This window comes from Miniopterus schreibersii (assembly GCF_964146895.1).
Source record: "Miniopterus schreibersii genome assembly, chromosome: 15".
Taxonomy (NCBI): Eukaryota; Metazoa; Chordata; class Mammalia; order Chiroptera; family Miniopteridae; genus Miniopterus; species Miniopterus schreibersii.
Window position 1 is genome coordinate 43,182,824 of NC_138115.1, and position 21,115 is coordinate 43,203,938.

At 35.6% G+C, this 21,115-nt stretch overlaps 1 protein-coding gene across 16 annotated transcripts in view; it reads right to left on the reverse strand.

The window, feature by feature from the left end:
- CLASP2 (cytoplasmic linker associated protein 2) overlaps positions 1–21,115 on the reverse strand; it is a 119,722-nt gene that overhangs the window by 18,696 nt on the left and 79,911 nt on the right. For 6 of the 16 annotated variants that reach the window (XM_081160737.1, XM_081160741.1, XM_081160740.1 and 3 more), the window contains 5 exons: positions 18,813–18,919; positions 15,584–15,828; positions 11,379–11,442; positions 4,413–4,576; positions 3,531–3,609 (listed from right to left, as the gene is read on the reverse strand). In XM_081160737.1, coding sequence (XP_081016863.1) covers positions 3,531–3,609; positions 4,413–4,576; positions 11,379–11,442; positions 15,584–15,828; positions 18,813–18,919 — 659 coding nt within the window. Of the gene's footprint in view, positions 1–3,347; positions 3,399–3,530; positions 3,610–4,412; positions 4,577–11,378; positions 11,443–15,583; positions 15,829–17,123; positions 17,148–18,812; positions 18,920–21,115 lie in introns of all 16 variants that reach the window. The other 10 variants (XM_081160739.1, XM_081160729.1, XM_081160734.1 and 7 more) reach the window with 3 other exon arrangements.

Consider the following 21,115-nt stretch of genomic DNA (forward strand, 5'->3'; position numbering starts at 1 on the left):
GTGTAATCTGGCTTTGGAAAAATGAACCAAAGTATTTTGAAAATAAGGCATTACAAATCAAGTGAGTAATTAAGGTGGGCAATACAGGATTTTTGTCAAATATACAGTAACTCTCACACAGAGACCAGGTTTTTTAATAGGTCCATCAAGCGCTAGACCTACCTTCCAAAAGGAGCATCTCAAAAAGTTTTACACTAGTACCACTGGAGAAAAGACAACATGTATTTGTATAAGAGTTATATGCAGGTTTAAAAAGTCTTATCATTCTCCCAGGAATGATGTGTGGCTGCACGGTGGTATACAGGCTTTAGAATCAGCAGGAGGTAAGCATAGCACACAACTTCCTTAGAATTAGCCTTTTCTTTCCTTATCAAAAGCCATGGTTAAATTAGCTCCCTTCTTTCAGGTATGCTGGAGCATAAAAAGAGGTTGAGAACCACTATTTTTAAAGTTGTATCTTCAAACATTCTGGATTTATAAATAATGCTTCTCCAAGACTTTACCAGTATGCTTTAGAACTGGCACCTAGCAGAGAGCACAGTCCTTAGATACAGAAGATGCCAACACATACTAAATGCTGATTTCCTGACTTAGAAAAGGAAGGCTTAAACGTATGATTAAGACAGGAACTTTGAAAATATATTGTCAAAGATTAAGGTAATCAGTTTTTCTACGCTCTTTCTGCCCTTAGTACTGATATTAATGCGTCACTTTTCTCACTCAGTCCAAATATGGTCTCCGGAAAGTACCATGCTACTATACAGGAAGTAACATAGTAAAGTAACATCCTGATGCTTGTACAGTTTCCCTTTTCTGCTTCCAAACAAGACAGAAGGGATCAAATTACACATTTCATTTCCAAATGAACAAATTTTAAGAATTACAACTTGAAACGAATTGAAAAAACCAAGAGTTAACTTATCAGCCATCCTGGGTAAAACGTGCAGTGGAGAAGGAAAGAGGCTTATGGTTAATTGTGCAGCTGCAGCCCCACTACATTACGGCAGAACATAACATTCTGCATTCTGGAAGCCACGTCACCTTGTATCAGTGTTAATATCTGAAAGGCACTATAGTAAATTAAAAAATGAACATCAATGTATTTTGTTTTCAGTTTGCCACCATTAATAACAGAATGATTTACTTGCATGAAGAGATTCAATTAGTGCAGTGTCTTGGCAATTTATAGAGGTATGTAAAGTTTTAAAAGGGTATCACGGAATAGGTGTGTTTACCATACCAATAAGCAAAATAAGCACAATACACATATAATCATTTGAAAGTTTACATTTTAGTAGAATATTTCACAAGTTTATATACACAGTCTGTAATTTTTATAACACAAACATGCATTCTTCTTAAGAGAAGAAAAAATAATCTAGTTGCTAAGGTGTGTATAATTCTACAGCATGTTTGTGAAACCCGGAAAAAGACAAAAAATTACATTTATTTGGTGTAATTTGTAACCCATCAAATTACATTTATTTTTTAAAATATTACTTAAATTAAATCACTCTGTATTGCCATTTCCCCCTAGTCTATTCCTTTTTTATATTTAACCACGGCATACTGTGAGAGACATAAAATTTATACAAACATCCATCTTTTATCTGTAAGATCCATCATTTTTTCCAAAGAATATTTACAGACCTCATACTCGTTATTTGTATTTTTCGATAGCCTGTTAAGGTTTTTATTATTATTATTTTTAATATATCTTTATTGATTTCAGAGAGAGGAAGGGAAAGAGAGAGAGAGAGAGAAACATCAATGATGAGAGTCATTGATCGGCTGCCTCCTGCACGCCCCCGACTGGGGATGAGCCCGCAACCTGCGCATGTGCCCTGACCGGGAATCGAACCCCGATCGCCTGGATCACAGGTTGATGCTCAACTGCTGTCATGCTGGCTGGGCAAAGTTTTTATTCTTAATCCTGCCACCCATCTAAACATTACTTCTATTTTTGGCATAAGGTATGGATGGCTCCAATATAACTTGTCTTTGCTATCCTAACACATAATTAAGAGCTGAAGAGTGATTTTCCCCTACAGCTTTATGTGTGTATATATAATATATAATGTCTATATAAATATATAATATTAAACATATAATACAAAAGTCATATAAACAGTCTGTGATTCCAGTCTCCAGTATGTTGTTTTCCAATATGAAAGCTAATTTTAAGTTGTCTATTTCCTTTCCCTCTTCCCTTTGTGTCTTCTCTTCAGGCCTTAGAAACTCCTCCCCCTCAACTCACCTATCACCCTTATTTCTTAAGCTAATGGCTTAGACCTCTATTTCCACAACACTTGTATATCTACCACCAGTACCTAAATCATAACCCTTACAGTTTACAGTTTATTAATTATTATAGATAATGATAAAAGTTGTAAGTTCTATATTCCATTATAAATTTAAAATGCCTAGCACAATGCCTTAGACAAAGAATGAGTTCTAAGAGTATTTATCAACAATATCAAGTAAATTATTCTCTTCTGCAAGTCATTTTTCATAATTAAAACAGATGGAATCCCCTTCACAAAGCAGCTCTGAGGAAATAACATTATGTTGAGTGTAAGTCAACCCTGGTAAGAAACATAATTGTGATTTTAAGACAAAATCATATTCAGAGACTTAAAGGAAAATCAGTCCTGGGCAGTAATGCTTGTGGAAATATATTTCGTGCAGAACATAGCAGAAAAATGTAAGAATCATAAATGCACATATGCTTGTTATTTCCCTAACTTTAATCTCATTTAATAATAATCACTAAGAAACATTTTAATGAAGAATTCAGGAATTCTTTATTTGTATTATATTGTTTATTTTAAATTTAATAATTACTTTTATAACAAATTGGAATCCACCTAGTTTTCACGTAAATTAATTGGAAAATGTGTGCTAACAACAATTGAGAAAATTAACCCTGATTCTAAATTTTATGCACACATCAGAAATATCACACTAAAAAAAGAAAAAACATGTCAGTTTACTAAAATGAATATAGGTAAAATTGACATTTCACTCAAAATACCTATTCAGACTCTAAATTAAAAAAGTATTGGGAAATCACAAACATAAAATTAGGTAAGACTTTATAGAGCTAGTCTGCATCATGAGCTCAGGGTTAGATGGCCATACTTGTGTTGCTTTCCAAATGTGTACCCCCCAGGAAGCTTCTCCAAACAACAGCCTGGCATCTGAATAACATTTGAAATTAAACTATGTGCATGCTTACAGGCTTACAAAGGTTAGTAGTTGAACACAGATGCATACAAACATTATCTGAAACACTGCAGAATTTGGAAAGAGAGTTAAGAAAAGAAATAATGCAAAAACAAAAAAACCTTGGAGCTCCAAAAAGAGTGAAGTTGGTCCCGAAGTGCTGGCTTGACTGTCTGAAAGTTTATAAAAACAAAATCCACTGATTGAAAAGCTTGTCACATGACAGAAATACACACATCAACATAACTTTATTAATAAAACATTTCAATTCCTTATAATGTCTTCAAAAGACTTCAAATTTTTACCTTCAAACTTGGTGTTTGAGTCTGATCAACTGTAAATCTCATTAGGATATTGAACTGAAGATCATTTGGAAAAGATTCTCTAAAATAAGGGGAAGAAAGCAAAATGGAACAAAAATTAAGACAGCAAGTAAGCATTTAGCAAACAACAGAAAATTATGCTTAATACCAAAACATCATGTCATTCAAAAAGCATACATGAAGTAGTAGGTATCTATATGTGGTAGAATCTATGTGATACAACACAAAATAAAAGCTTTTCCCAGAAAAAAATCTGAGCATTTGAATTTATATCCTGTAAGGGGTTAAACAGAAACACTATAGTAAATAATGGTCTATATCTTGTCTCAACTATAGATTTAATAAAGAAGAAAATTCAGAAAAAGTTCAACATTATCAGAGATGTTTCCCCACACCTAATATCTGAAGTCCAGACTCAACTCAAATGAACAGAATATTTGAAATACGTCACTTCAACAATCTACACAAGAAAGTTAAAATATATCACTGGTTCAAAATCTTCTGAAAAAAGGTTCTGAATTACTTTAATACATAATAAAACATTCTTTTTAAATTTAGAAAATATTTTAAGTTAAATAAAATCTTCAACTCTACTTAGCAGATATATATTAATTATGATAAAATACCACCTTAAATTACTCAACAAATGTTAATGAGATTTTTATAAAAGAAAGCAGTGTTTGATCTAAGGATCAATGTTGCACGAAGTATACCATGTGAATGGGCATCATTAAAATTTTAGAATGGAGAGTATGCAGTTCAAATGGTTTGAAAAGATTTAATAAGATATCTGAACTTTTAACACAGAAATTAAATAGTCCCATTATTATCAGGTAAACTTGAAATATATAAAGAAAATATTACCTTGTAACATCAAGTGCTTTCTGAACTTTTGCCTGAACCGACCCAAGCAAATCAGCACCCATTTTTTTTAATAGTTGCGTCAACAGTACAAACAACCAATCTTGAAGATCATCTTTGTGGACTTGTATGAAGTCCACTAGAGTCTCCAAAAACATGCTGAACACCTACAGTTGATAAACAGGGGAGGAGGGAGAAAAAGGAGGAAATATTGACCTTTATGATCAGTTCAAACTGAAATAGAAAGGAATACAGGAATCAGAGGCACAGCGATTGGCAGCCAAGCAGAAAAACAATCTCTCTTGCTTTTCATTGGACTCTGTGATACAAGAGTACATTTGAAATGTTATCCAACTTCTGCTGAAGTTCGACAATTAGCTATTCCATGCAGCATCACTTGGTAAAGAAACTTTGGCCATAATGACTGGCACACCTACAGCTTAAACTGGTTAAAGTGAAATCCATTTGATCTGAAATTTAGGGCAAGAAACTACCTATAGGTTCGCTGGCCCTAAGCTCTTAGGAAGAGTGACACTGAGTTAATCAGAAGATGATTATGCTAATCGCTACCTTAAAGTATTAGATCATTCTGACGTAAGAGGCTCCTTGGAGTTCTCAAAATGTTGTCACAGATTTTTTTGTTATAAGATATATTATTTACTAAAACTGCCCCAAAAGTAATTTTAAATGATTTGAGATAACTAGAACTGTAACTAAAATAAAATATATAAATTCAGGATATAAATTTGCATCTAAATTTTAATGATTTATAAAAAGTCCTAGACGGCATGCTCTTAGTCTCCATTTCTACTGATGGGTTTTATACTTGGTTCCAATATCAATCCACTAGCTTTAAAAATTTTCTAAGATGAAAAATATTTTAAGGGAAGGGACGCTAATATTCATAAGTGATGTATGTCATTAAAATACTTGTGAAAAGTGACTTACTTAATGTGTATTCTATCTCTTTACAAGAAATTCCACAGCATACTGGAAAATTTGTTTCTAGGTAAATAGGAAAAAAACTCTTAAGACAATGTCAGGCATGTTGTATTGAGACAATTTATAATCACAAAAAAGTTAATCTGAAATTACTATTTTAACTTGAAAATTAAAAGTTCTGTTCTCAATACATACCTTATTTCTTGAATTTCTTTAAATAATTATATACAAACTCCCATTTTTTCTCATATATTAGAAGTGAAGGATTTTTTTCTATCAGAAGTTTAACTAAGCTTTAACATGATGTAAATAAGAAAACACACACTTTCATTATCTGATAAAGATGCTCCGTATCTGTGAAGCAGAAACTATGACCATAAATTTTCTAATGCTCCCTGATCTCCAGGCAGCACCTGCTTCAATACTGCTCTTACTCACAATGATGTCATTAACTTCTGTCCCACCCCCGCAGAAACCTGGCTTCTATTAGATTCAAAACCTGGCCCACTGAGTCACTAAAATGGTCTTTGGCCCTCAACTTAGGGCCCAGAGTACAGGTGAACTTCACTAGACCTACTCTATGACAAATGCATGGATCTAATCTAGAACTCACTTTTACTGGTACCTGGGAAATCTATCCAGCCAGGTGTGCTGGAGTCCGTCAACACCTACCTAGAAAGCTGACCGTTAAATATTCAGGAATTTTGTGAGCTGGTTGGTAGCCTGAAATCAGCCATTGTGAGAGTATTTACACTTCCGAAATTATAGCAAACACTACAAATCAGGGCTTCCTGCCCTTTTCCCAAACCTGGTTTCCCAGCATACCACTCTCTACCTCTTGCCTATTTTCTTGAAGACTCCAAGTTTAAGCTTTCACTATACCAAAATCCATTCTGGAAACCATACACGTTAGAATGTCTATGTCAACTCTCCCATTTTATTTGATTCTTAGGAAGCAGAGCCGGAAGAGTGACTTGTCAAAGGTTTCCAAAGCTGGTTTTCAGTTGTGTTCCACTCACTCTATTGCTAGATAATTTAGCTTGTCTACTGTCATTCAACAAAAATTCTCCATTGACTTTCCTCCTTTGATTTCGTTTATAGCTATCCTTCCAAAAACTGTTTCTCTAAAAAAGAGCCATTTCCTTTGTAAGACAATCTTTCTATTCCGTATTCTTGCTCTCTAAAGTAACGTCTTGCCTTCTCTATTTTTATTCTCAACCTAAATCCTTTCCTTACAGGTGCAAAAGACACCATCTTAAGAATTTCTCCTTCAGTTTCCATCCCATTGCTCCCATCAATGACCTTCTAATCATGAAATGCAGTAGCTTTTTCATTAACTTAGTAGGCTTGGCCATTCTGTAGCTTGATCCTGCTTTACTCTTACTATTTCCCTTCTTTCTTCATTCCTGTTGCCAGTCATTTTCCTTTTGCATCCCAAATGTAGGGTGATTTAAGAGCCAGTCTTCGCCCTGATTGTCTTTTCATGGGAAGTGTGACCTTCTTGACAAGGCCTCTCTGATCTAGCCTACTAGGTCCCACGACCTCTAGAATGGCTCTCTTTTGGCCTTCCCCAAATCTGTCGATCACACCATCATTGTAGGCACCAGGCCTTTCTGACGTCAGGTTGGGTTTCTGTAGTAGCCTGACTTTAGTTTTCTATTTCTGTACACCAGGGTGAGAAATGCATTTCTGTAATAGGCCAGATAGTACACATTCTAAACTTTTGCCGGCCCTGTGGTGGTTTTTGTAGCAACTATGTGACCTGGCTGCTATAGCACAGCCACAGAATGCAAACAAGTGAGCACGGCTGTGTTCCAGTAGAACTTTATTCACAAAACAGGCAGCAGGCCAGCTCATGCCTCCTCCTCACCATCAAACTGATATCACTCTTGATAAAAAACACACAAATCCTTTAATGTCCCTTCGCTGTCTATAGAATGCTGTCTCAAATGCTTAGGGAAGTTCTAACTCCCCAAGCTGATCCTGGGCTACCTGGTGACACAAACTCTTTGTCCCGCACACACCTCACACCTGATCCCCTTCCCTCCTCCCCACTCCCTCTGTTAAGTGACACACAGTATGTGACTCGCTACCACCGCTGAGGGCCCAGCCGAACAGCTTCGTGGATAACAGCCTTGGATCCTTCTTACTTGAAACTTGTGGTGGGCCGAGCTTTACGGTGCTACTTAACTTTTTCTATATTTACATTATTTTCCCATCTGGAACACATAACATTTGAGAACAAAGACTGTATTTTTATACCGTCTTGTATCACGTATTTGAACCAAGCTCAAAGTTATCAAAGGCTGAGGATCGAATATGAAGTTGTTCAATGAATATGCAGGAAAAGTTCCGTAAAGAGTAAGAATATTCTCTTAATTGAAACAGCCTGTAGTTAATTGGCGGCCAACTCTTTTTCCCCAGTGCCAGGGAAGATATGTAAGACTCCCTTTATCCCAGTCAAATTTAACTTTCTTTCCTATACATCTTCTGAATCTCCCACTTCTCTGGGCTCATGCTGGTCATTCCCAGCAGGCTCTTTCTTCTCATGCCTGCCTATCCGAGTTGATATTCCTGTCAAGCTCTAAGCTGCTACTTCCTTCAAGAAGACTTCTCTGAGTCTCCTAAGTAAGAATTTCTTTTGATTACATATAATGTGAGCAAAGCTGAAAAAATATAAACAGGGTATCGACAGTTTTCTACATACAGAACTGTACTATTATTTTTCAAAATACTTATATCCTATCAATGGTACTTACTAAATGATAATATAGCTGCCTACATGTATCTATCTAAAAAATATACTGGGAATTTCACATAATATTTCTTCCTTGATTGCCCTACCACAAAGATTCACTGTCAGATGTTGACAGTCTCCCATTTTCTTATCTATGGCTGAAGGAGAAAATGGAGAGTGAAAATGCTAATATAATACTAGGGCTAAAAATCTGAAGAAAATGTTGAGAATCACTGCTCTGTAAACTGCTCTGCTTGCTTTTAAGGAATGACATTAATAGAATATTAGAATACATATGGGGAGGCTGGAACTAAATTTTCAAAAATAATTGTGAAACTTGGGAATTATGTTTTTAATAATTCAATGGAACCAAATGTCAATGGAATTGATTTATGCTCCCACATAGCTCACAATTGTAACTTATTGGAAAATAATTATAATATTTGAGCTATTACAATTGAGGCAGCCTTTTCTTAACCTTGCTTGTATCTTAGGTGTGCCAGTCATCAAATACAGAACAGAAGAACATAATCAAATTAGATTAATTAGTAGATTAAAAGCACATCTCCAAACAGAATGACAGCTTGCATAACTGCGAATAGCATTTCGTGGATTGCAAAGGGTCCAACACGGCATGAACTCTTCGGGAGAGAAAATAGAGAAAAAGGGTTAATTGCACAGTCATGCAATAAAGTTAGGTTTCCAACAAATATTGAACCAACTTACTCTCTATTGAGAGTTCCAACACAGGGGACAGCATGCAAAAAGAAAAAAAGAAAAAAAAGAAAAACACACAAATTAGTCGCCATCAATGCAAAGTTCCTGTATGGAAGAAAAACACTCAGAAAATAAAAGTGACAAATGTTTTTCAGTTGTATGATAAACTCAAAATAGTTTTTAAAAACAAGAGTTAAATGAATAGTATGGGAGAAGAGCATGTGATTTTCCTGTGTCTCTCTCCCCACCTCCTTACCAAGAAACTTAAAAAAATCCACTTCTTTTCCAGTCCTTATATCCTTGAGGCTCAATTTCTGGAAAGAGTCTAAGACTAACAGATACTTGTCCCTACTTCTGGACACTGCCAATACCTGCTACTTTAATAATATTGGGATATAATGCAAAAACTCAAATCAAACCTTGACATTTTAAACTCAGGATATGGTAATATATCCTGTTTATCCTAATAAACTACATTATTGGCAGAGCCTCTCTTGGACAATCACCAAACAAAAGCCAAACAAAAACAAGTTAAACAAAAATCTTCCAATTATATTTGTCTTCACTGAACTAACTAAAAAAACAAAATTCAAACCAACCAGACAAAACCAGATGGGTCACTAAGAACCGTTATAAAATTCTACGAGGAAAGACCAAAAAGTCACCTTCCTGACAATCCTAGGGAGGACTGTAGCTGGTTCTCTACATCTACTAAGGGAGGCCAAATTTGTGCTAAGTTCAGTTCCTTTACCAGCATCAAACTCAGCTTTATTTGGTGTCCAAGAGACTCTTTTAAAAAGTGTTTCTCTTGCCCAGCTCACATGGCTCAGCAGTTGAGTATTGACCTATGATCCAGGAGATCGTGGTTCAATTCCTGGTCAGGGCAAATGCCTGGGTTGCAGGCTCAATCCCTGATCGGGGGCATGCAGGAGGCAGCTGATCAATGACTCCTTCATCACCGATGTTTCTCTCTCTCCCTTCCTCTCTCTGAAATCAATAAAGATATAGTTTTATTAAAGAAAAAAAAACCTAAAAAAAAGGTGTTTCTCTTTATTATTATGTAAATTCTAGCATCCAGCTAAATTGCATTATTGTCTTAACAAAAAATCAAAACCTGTGATTTCAAGAAATACACCAGCCTCAGTCTTCTACCTTCCAGTAGAAATTATTGAAGATGTTTTAAAACTGTATTTTACAGCTGTACAGATTATGAATTAAAATATCATTTAACAAAACAAGTCCACACAGAGCATAACTGTTTTGTCCTTTGGCTCATACTGCCAACAAAGAATATCAACAGTTAATGTGTTCAGAATTTATAGAAATTTTTGCATTAAAGCAAGTCCTACAGCTGTAATTAGTGGTGGCAGTATCAGTATAAAATGGTACAGCTACCTACTTATAGGTTCAATTCGAAAGTTATAAATTTTTACAAGTTTTAGTAAATAAACTGCTTACCAATGTGTTTTAATATTTGTTTTTAATGGAATTTTTTTACATTCTTAGGTAAAATAAATATACCTTCTGATAGAGGATAATCTTTGAAAATTATTGTTTTAAAGTATGGATAATTTATAATCATTAGCTGGATTTTAGATTATGATAAAGTGGGATTTTAATATTTTTAACTAGTGTTGCAAGTAATGAAAATATCGAAAATAGAAAAAAAATGAGAAAATGATATGTGCAACAATAAAATGAAGACAGTAAAAAAAACACAGTAAAGTGAAATTCATTAATATTTTTCTTATAATTTCCCTTCCACATCTCCCTCTCATTTGGGTTAGAAATTCTCATGTAGATACCGGTATCTGTCCTAAAGAAAAATACATAATAAAGTTTCACCATTGTCAAATACATTGCTGAAAACAAAATAAATGAATACATTTCACAACAGTACTATCCATCAAAGTAAACCAAAATTTCACAGTACACATGCAGATTATGTAGAAGAACTTAATCAAATATATTTTAACCGAAACTAAAAAGTGAATAATGTTCTGAAATTTTTGTGGACTATTTCAATATACAAACTGCTTCTTTCATAATACTACCAAACTATGGTTAAAGCCACATTTTGTGATTTTGTGTTATTTTAATGACAATTCTTTTCTACAAAACCGTTCTTTTAAGGTAGTATATGTTTACATTAATGTTGTAATAATCACAGAAATAACTTAACCCAATTATTACCTTCATAAATAGTAAAATGTTTTTATTGATTTCAGAGAAATCAATAAAGATATATTTTTTTAAAAAAGTAAAATGTTTTAAAATACAAACACATACACTCACCCTAATTATATGAGTCCTGCTTGTTACTATATCCTTCAGTTTGTAGTCTTAGACAATCACTCTTCCAAGAAGCTTAAATGATTACCATTGAGCAACTTCTAAATTATCTATGCTATAAAATACCTAATTTCAATTATGTTTGAAAAGACTATTATAATTCTAGGGCAATAATAAAACAAAAATGGCTTACAGTTTTTTTCCTATGATTTTATTTCTTTTTGGAGGCAATATACAAATGACACCGAAAGGAGTAAATATTCTTAAATACTGAAACATACCTTGCCATGAGGATCAGCAAACATTCTTGTGAAAATTTCACATAATCTTTTCAGTTCAACGCGACTGTCAAAATAATAAAGTGGCTAATTAATACCTTGTTGTAGGAAGAAGTCACTTAAAAGTAACCTTACATAGCCCGGCCAGGCATGGCTTAGCGGTAGAGCGTCGACCTAGGATCCAGGCGATCGGGGTTCGATTCCCAGTCAGGGCACATGCCCGGGGTTGCAGGCTCGATCCCCAGTCAGGGGCGTGCAGGAGGCAGCTGATTAATGACTTCCTCATCACTGATGTTTCTATCCCTCTCTCTCCCTCTCTTTTCCTCTCTCTGAAATCAATAAAGATACATTAAAAAAAAAAAAAAAGTAACCTTACATATAACTGGGATTCTTAAAAAAATATGCCCCCAAATCGAGAAATTTGTGAGATTTATTAGTTAGGGCTAAGGATAAACTTATCAAATACAACAGGAATTCTGTTGCAACCCATAGTTTTAAAGGCTGAAAATTATAAGAAAAGAAATAGAACTGTATTTCATTAATGCAGCATGACAGGAAAACTGTACAAATGTCATTCCCAGCACACGAATCTTATCCTTTTATTTATTTACTTATTTATTAAATTTATCTTTATTGTTGAAAGTATTACAGGTGTCCCATTGCCCCCCCACCACTGATGCCCTCCACCCTGCTCCTGCCCACTCCCCAGTCCTTTACCCCATTGTCTGTCTCCATGGGTTATGTATATATGCATATAACTTCTTTGGTAAATCTCTTCCCACGCCCTAGCCCCCCTCTCTCTCAGTAAAAGTCTGTTGCATGCTTCAGTGTTTCTGGGTCTATTTTGTTTGTCAGTTTCTTTTGTTCCTTACCTTCTTCTTAAAAAAGACCCTTCAACATTTCATGTAGTACTGGTTTGGTGGTGATGAACTCCTTTAGCTTTTTCTTATGTGTGAAGCTCTTTATCTGACCTTCAATTCTAAATGATAGCTTTGGTGGGTAGAGTAATCTTGGCTGTAGGTCCTTGCTTTTCATCACTTTGAATATTTCTTGCCACTCCCTTCTGGCCTGCAAAGTTTCTGTTGAGAAATCAGCTGACCGTCATATGGGTGCTCCCTTGTAGGTAACTAACTGCTTTTCTCTTGCTGCTTTTAAGATTCTCTCTTTGTCTTTAACCTTTGGCATTTTAATTATAATGTGTCTTGCTGTGGGACTCTTTGGATTCCTCTTGTTTGGGACTCTCCGTGCTTCCTGGACTTGTAAGTCTATTTCTTTCACCAGGTAGGGGAAGTTTTCTGTAATTATTTTTTCAAATAGGTTTTCAACTTCTTGCTCTCTTTCTTCTCCTTTTGGTATCCCCCATAATGCAAATGTTGAGCCGCTTGAAGTTGTCCCAGAGACCCCTTACACTATCTTCATATTTCTGGATTCTTTTTTCTTTTTGCTCTTCTGGTTGGGTGTTTTTTGTTTCCTCATATTCCAAATTGCTAATTTGATTCTTGGCATCCTCTATTCTGTTGATTCCCTGTAAATTATTCTTCATTTCAGTTAGCGTAGCCTTCATTTCTGACTGGTTCTTTTGTATGTCGATAATCTCACTAGTTTCCTTAAAATTCTTACTAAGATCCTTGAAATTCTCATTAAGTTCCTTGAGCATCCTTATAACCATTGTTTTGAACTCTCTCCTGGAATTGGTGGAGTGGCTTTGTATAGTAGGTGTCCTATAGGGCCCACTGGCTCAGCCTCCCCAGTCACCTGAGCTGGGCCTTCTAGGTGTTCCCCTGTGTGGACTGTGTGCACTGTCCTGTTGTAGTTGAGCCTTGGTTGCTATTGGTGTCACTGGGAGGAATTGACCCCCATGCCAATCGACTGTGAGGACCAGCTACAACTACAGCCAAAGAGCTGATGTGCTAGAGATACCCCTAAGGAGCAGGATTTACTTCAGGAGGGCTTTGGTGTTCACCAAGCCTGTCCCTTCAGTGTGTCATTCATGATGTGGTAGGGTTGTAATCCAGAGGGGTTGAAGCTGACCACCAGGTGCACTGTCTCTGGGGCCTCCCGGGAAGTACAAAGTTACCCTCTGCCTGTGCTGGGCCCAGGGCCACCCAGCATGAGCTACACAGCAATCCGTAGATGGCTGCTACTTGTGTTGGGCTTGCAGGTGCCCAGGAGAGGCCAAGCTATGAACCAATACAGGCTGCCACTAGTGCCAGGCCTGGGGCCACTTATCAAGAGGTATGAGGCACTCTGAGGCCAGCTGCTGCTTGTTTGAGAGATTTTAGGAAAGTCCTAAGCATGAGGGAAGAGAGACCACTTGCATAAAAAGCCAGTGGAAATGGCTTGGATGAGCTTGCAAGTAGAGAGGGGCGGGGTCAAAAGGTGTGTCAGGATGATGGAGATTCAGGTGTGGTGCCTGCCTGCCGGCTCTGTGGGGGAAGGGCTTGTCAAAGGAGCAATGGCCTCTGCCAGCTCCTGTTTGGGAGAAAGCTGCACCTCCAGCTCTCGTCCTGATTCCAGGCAAGTTAGTTCCTCGCTGAGTGTCCCAGGTTCCTTTTAAGATGCTGCCCAGTGCTGGAGCGAGTCTAAGTAAGTCAGTTCACACTGGCCCTTTAAAAGGAACTGCCTGGGGCTCCAGCAGCCTATGCACCACTCAGGCACAATCCCCACTGGTTTTTACAGCCTGAAGTTGTGGGGACTTCTCTTCCTGGCACTGGAACCCTGGGCTGGGGGACCTGGTGTGGGGTTGGGACCCTTCGCTCCTCTTGAAAACATCCACAGCCAAGATATCCCCACAGGTTTTAAACTGCTACACCCAAGTCCCAGGTTCCCAGTCTCCAAGATTCTGCCCTGCATCCCCGCCCTTCCTACTGATCTCCTGTGTTTCTTCTGTTCAGCTAGATTTCAGGAGGTTCTGAATGATGTTTTTTCTGTATTGTAGTTGTAATTTTGATGTGGTTGTAGGAGGCGGGAGGTACCACGTTTACCTACACCGCCATCTTGTTGTCTCTCCCGAGTCTTATTCTTTTACATGCCAATATGTTTTCTTAAATTCTGTCACCTGAGGGCTAAACTCTTTCTCAACCATGCCTACTACCTTGTCATTTAAAATGATATACTGAACCTAATAGTAATCTAATCTTGATGGGACTGGGGACAATATTATGATTTACTGCAGTGATTCATGAAGTATGACATGCAAACATTAAAATATATTAGCTAGTACATAGCCAAAGTTTTATTTTAAATTATATAGTGCTAATACATCTTAAAATAAATACACAGCTAGTAAGTCTAACCCTGATTTTAGGTATCAAGTCAGGAAGTAACATTTTATTTTCCACCACACTCATACTTATGAATTATCTGAAACTAGGTTCTTAAAGAGGTAGACTATAGAGGTTTAAAACATTATACAGATAAAAACAAAGAATTTGGGGGGGGGGGAAGCAAGCAAAAGCTATTAGGAAAACAAACAAAACCTAAATAGACAAACTAAACACCTATATATAAACTTCTCTCCTTAGAGAAATTCATTCCAATTCCATTTCATATTACTGGAAGATTTACATATTACATAAACAGTAAGAATATATCTTCATTTTCAAATGAACATAAAGTCTTTCCTCTCACTGAAAAACTTATCGGGGACAAGTTTTAATAAACCAGTCAGCTTTAATATTATGTGCATCTTATTTATTTTAATTTTAAAAATTGGTGACATTTTTCATTTAACATCTATTTGTGAATAAAAAGCTTCCTTTTAATAAGTTTCTTGCCCTGGCCGGTGTGGCTCAGTTGGTTGGTTTCGTTCTGTGCACTGAAAGGTTGCGGGGTAGATTCCAGGTCAGGGCACATGCCCGGGTTGGGAGCTCAACCCCGGGTTGAGGGGGCATGCGGGAGGCAGCCAATCGATGTTTCACTCTCAGATCAATGTTTCTTTCTCACCCTCTCCCTTCCTCTCTCTCTAAAAATCAATTTAAAAAATCTTTTAAAAAATGTTTCTTTAAATAGAGCAAGTGAATTTGAAAATTTTCAGTAATAATAGTATAGATGGTCCTAAAGGACTGAAGATTGGGAAAATATTTTGATGCCACCTTCTAAATTCAGGACAAGTCTGTTCCTACACCAGTATCTCTTACGTGTTACGGAAACAAAGTCAAGTTAAAAAGTGATAAACAGGACAATTATTTTAAGACAACACAACTCACCTCAGCGTTCTCTGATTTTTCAATAAGTTCTGCAGACCCAGAAGGCCTTCTTTCCTTTCTGACCAGTTGGAACTAGCACACCTATTGAGGACTTCTGCCACATCTTCGGTCTGCCTCATATATGTAGGAATACTACCATTTCGAGAACTATAGGAGCGTTCTGAACAAGCACTGGACGCATCGCTGTTGGCATCATCATCTGAATGCATTCCATATGATTCATATCTTCTTCGAGCAGGTTTTTTCTGTTATATACATAAAGATTCTTATTAGCGATAGCTAAAAGAATACTGGTATTTCACAATTTCCACTGATACAAAAGGATTGGTTTTTGTTTTAAAATCAGTACAAAGCATGCTGCTAAATGTTGTAATAATATGTCAGTATTTAGTTTTTCTTCAAAAAACATGTTTTATAATTTAGCAGAAGGTGAAATATTCTTTAACTATGGGAAGTGGTAGAAGCAGATAAGACTATATGGAAGTTCAGATATGTAAGTGGGAAGTGATAAAAAAATGTGGGCTTCCCCCTTTCTTTCTCCTTTTCATGGAAAACCAAGGACTGCCAGATTACAGATAGCAGAAACTGTTCTAGAAATCTGAGTTGGAAAGAAGAAAATATTACCTTTTTGAAGGATGAGAATGGATCAGGAAATGGACAATGGATGAAAACAACTTGTGTAAAGTTCTATGTTTCCTGTCTACATTCTCTCTCTGCTACTCTCCTTTTACCTCCACAATCCTTTCTTTTCTACTCCTTCTTCCCTGATACCCAACCCTCACATCACCTCGAGAAGTACAATACAAAGAATGACGAGAACCTGTTTTGCTTACTATTATCTTTAGGAGGCAAGCTCCTTGAGGGTCCTCCAAGTTTTCCCCAATGTGTCTATACCATCTATTTGAATATGAGAAAGCATATTTAGATTCCTTTACATATGTTTATTATTTAACATAGGTAACTGCTAATTATACCTGGTATATCAAAAGTGAAATGAGAGAGAGTAAATAGTTTATTTGAAATTTCTTTGGGAGAATTAAAAACAAATCTTTATGTAATCTAATATTTGAATATAGGATGGTGACAGGTAAAGACATTTCTATAAAACAGGTTAAGCACAATAATTTACAACAGTTTCAGGGGGCTACAAATTCTCCAAATTCTAAAATCTAAAAGAAATATAATTTGAACAAAATTAAAATAGTTGTATAATGACATTTCCACCACTAAATGCCTCATATTGATTTAGAGATGCCAACTTAATTTAGAAAAGCAGTAATGTGACATTTTCTGTGTCAGTTTTGTTAAAGACATCAGTGTGAATGACATCATCTCATTTGGATGAAGTACTCAAGTTTAAAAGATGAGAACCCCAATATCTACATATTCATAATCATGCATATAAAAAACAGGATGTATGTCTAAAGATTTTATTACTTCCACTTGAAGTTTTTATAGAAGGCTATCATCTGTTAAAGTGATAAAGCAAAGAAAAAAAGTTATGGTATCATAAGATATCAGAAAATACCAATGTCTATACCTTAGTCCGTATGTCTCCTAAGAGCTGAGAGCAGTAAATTTTTAAAGAGAAAAATTGAAAATAATGAAGAACATTTTGCTATACAGCACAATGAAGAAAGAATAAATAATGCTGATAATCAGAAACATTTATTTTTAAATATATACATAAGAACAGCTTATTAGCAGGCTATTTAATCTTGCCAATATCCTTTAGTCCAAAGAAAAATATCTAAGCTACAAAAATATTCCCTTAACCAGTTTACCCAAATCAACTCTTTTTCCTATTTGGATCCTTCTGTTGTTTCCAAGGTTAATTTTATTTCTATAATTTTCCCCAAGGTCCAAATTAGGCTTTGAAAGTCTTTTCCTGAAAACTGATAGTTATAACCAGAATACCTATGCTATGCAAATAATGGAAGCAGAAAGATTCAATTTATTGGGATTCAGCTTTCAGCCCTGGTGGTTAAATATTCCCTGTATAATTCAAACACAACACCTCAACATCTTAGTAAGTAATATTTCAAGAATACCCTATTCAATTCATTAAATTTATGTGAGCAGAATTTATATGGTAAATCATCCGTTTAAAAAGAAACTAGAAAATATGAATTAAAAAATATATTGATGAAAACAATAAATTTAAAACATCTGACTGATTTAGTATCATCAGAACAAGATGTGATTGATATATCCAATGTCCAAGAGAACAAAGTTCCTACTTATATTAATTTATTAAAAAAAAAAAATCAAATGGAGGAGGTAAAAGGAAAAATTAAGCACATATAGACTGTCAGAGCAGAAGTACACATATCACTACATTTATTATATTACAGTTATGACCAATTAATATATTTTTAAACTTGTTTTTCAAATTTTGTGGCAAAACTGTATTATATCAACACTAGTTAAGATTGAGCCATAGTTTTAAAAGGCACAATGTATTTTTTTTATTTCAAGACAAAGATGAGACCTTTTGTAAGTTCTGGGTAAGAAACTGAGAAAATGCTTCTCAAACACAGGATTAATATAATTTGAAAAAGGAAGTGTCACACTAAATTGACTTGGGAAACTGGCAAAAGTCCATTATATTCATTGTTTCAAATGACACTTCCTTCATACTTTTAAATGAGAAAAACAGCAGTGATATATGTAACACACTCTTCTGAAAAAGTTTCATGGATCTGTAGATTATGATTTTAAAGCTCACTGTTAAATGTATCAGGCATAAAGAGCCAGGAAGATATCTTAATTAAAATGTGTCTTGAAGTTGTACTTTCTTTCAAGCTCTGAAAATACAAATAAGTAAAAGACTAAACAAAATCCTTCTCCAAACTAAAACAATCCCCAAGCACTCAAGGTTAGGCTAGCCTTGAAATTATATGTTTATAGTGTATACATTTATATTCTAATCTATCTGCCCTGACTCTCAGTGTACTATATAGTGCGGCATAAAACTTATTACCAGATTAAAGACACCAATATTTATATTTTTGATATCCCATCAATTACTATTGGCCACTGCCTAAATTTCTGACCAATTAATAAAGATCAAAAATTAATTATACTGCTTTTGACATTGCTCACATTTGCTCTTCCTGGATTCAATCCACAAGAATTTTCCCACCTCCCTGAGTCTGGTGGACTGGCTAACTCATACATTAGTTTCATAACTGGAACACCTATAAGGTAAGAAAATAAGGAAGAGTACCAAGGCATCTGCTACCGCCTCCTCCACATCAGAACCTGTGTTCAGGACTCGCATGGCACTGACAGAAGATGACAGTCGACTTGATTGGCTGATCCCATATCCCGGACCTAATTCATCAGAAGGAAGAGAACAGCTTTAAGAGAGTCATAAATGTAACAGTGTTAGGTTAGAAACTTTAAGATCCTTAAGGGGAGAAAAAAAAAAAAAAAAACCAATGGGGAAAGCATTTTAAAAGCAATACAGTATTTTCTGGGTACATATAGTTTTTGTCAAATGAAAGAGTAAAGGCAATTAAAATTACTGATGATGTGTGGAAACTAAATTTAAAGACTAGTAGCTACAATACATTTTCAACCAGAAGAAAGAAGAAAGCATTGCTGGCTGACTAAGAGCTTGCAAGTCTGTAGCGCTGTAAGTAATCCAGCTCTTATCAGTCAGGCAAATCTCATCCATATTGGTGAGTCTAGAACAAATTTCAATCTTCAATAATGATTAGAAAGTTCACTGAAGCCACACCAGGAATTTATAAGAGAAAAAAAACCTCTAATTATTATCTCTTCTCCTTCAAGATAGGTTGAATTCATTCTGCAACTAAGACATATCATTTGATATTTATTAAGCACCTACTAAGTGCCTGACACTCTGAGGTATGTGAAGACAAACCAGATAGATGGGTTCTCCCATTCAACTACTTTCTATACGATCATGCACAATTAAAACACTTCATCCACCATTTTGGTTTTTTTTTTTTTAATGTACAAAGATGAGGTACGTAACTGAGGACATAAAACAATTCAATATTTTAAAATGACATAACTCAGGCTATACGAAAGAAAAATGTCCATCTGCCAATGAAAAAAAATGTTCAAATAAGGTTGCGGAAGGGGAAGAAGTTACTTGGGGGAAAATAAAAATACCGCAAACGATTTATTCTCCAACAAATTAAATTTAACTAAAAAGCAAACTGATTTTAAAACATGACTATTATTTAAAGGAAACTGAAAAGGACAAATCTGAGAAGAATGCCGATGAGAATGAAAATGTACTCATCCTTCACCTGAGGCCCCGTACACATCGGGGGCGCAGAGGGCACCAGTGGATCTGGAGTGGTGTCTGGAGGCTGGAATAACAGGACCATACAAACCTCATCTATTACCACAGAAACAAGGAGCAGTGGCAGCACTACAGGCAGGCAAGGAGAGTTAGTTATCACTGCTATTACTTTTAATAGCTAAGGATCAGAATATTGCCAAATAGGGCAACTGAACACTAGCACTGCAACATCATCCTGGACACACAACAGATCTTACACCTAAGGGACAGACAAGCCCACAGGAGACAAAAAAGGCAAGTATTCAAATGGAAGGAAATGTCAAAAGTACAAGCATGAAACAAAAAAATGAATACTTTGGTTAAAAAAAAAACCACTATGGTAACTAGTAATCAATAATAATCCTATCTCCTCCAATCTTAAACCCAATGAAAGAGTTATTATTCCATTTTGTAAATAGGTAAACTAAAGTATAGAGAGGTCAATTGACCTGATCAAAGCCACACTCCTAGTAAGTGATATACCTCAGTACCTTACTCTTTCGAGGCCTAGCTGCTCTTAAATATCTTACACTTACCATCTTCACATTGTTCAAAATATAATATACCTTAATTATGTTAACATAAATGTTTTCCATATAGTTCATAGAATATAAGTTCTATATTCAGTAGAAGATTCTTTAAATATCAAAGCACACTTAAACATCAAAGAATATTTGTCAATTTAATAAAAAAAAAAACACACCTGGAAATGTGTGCAACATCTCCCCACATTTATGACATGTTTCTCTAAATCTAAATTTACCATATTTAAAATCTTACATCTTAAAGTCCATAAGATCACCATAAAGTTAATCTTTTTCTTACAGAAACAAGCTAGGAAAAAGTTCACTTTCATACCTAACAAAATATATTACCCTTATTCTAAAAGTTACTCTTCTTCAGATAATTAATTACAGCAGTTAAAATACTTTTACTGCATGAATCACTCTTGGCTTTGCCACAGGACCTTAATGAACAAGAAAATGATGAAAAAGACTGAGAAGGAGTAAATAGAAGTAGTGCCGCACATGTTTTATCCTACCCTGAAAGACAATTGATACTGTTAGAAAACATACTAATATATAGTTAGCTTTAATTTTACCTAACAGAAATAATTTCTAAAATGGTGAGAAAGAGCTGAACCAATATGGCAATGCCTAAGGGATGAAAAGCTCTGAGAAACTTTGAGGAATCAGTGGTTCCCTGTGGCT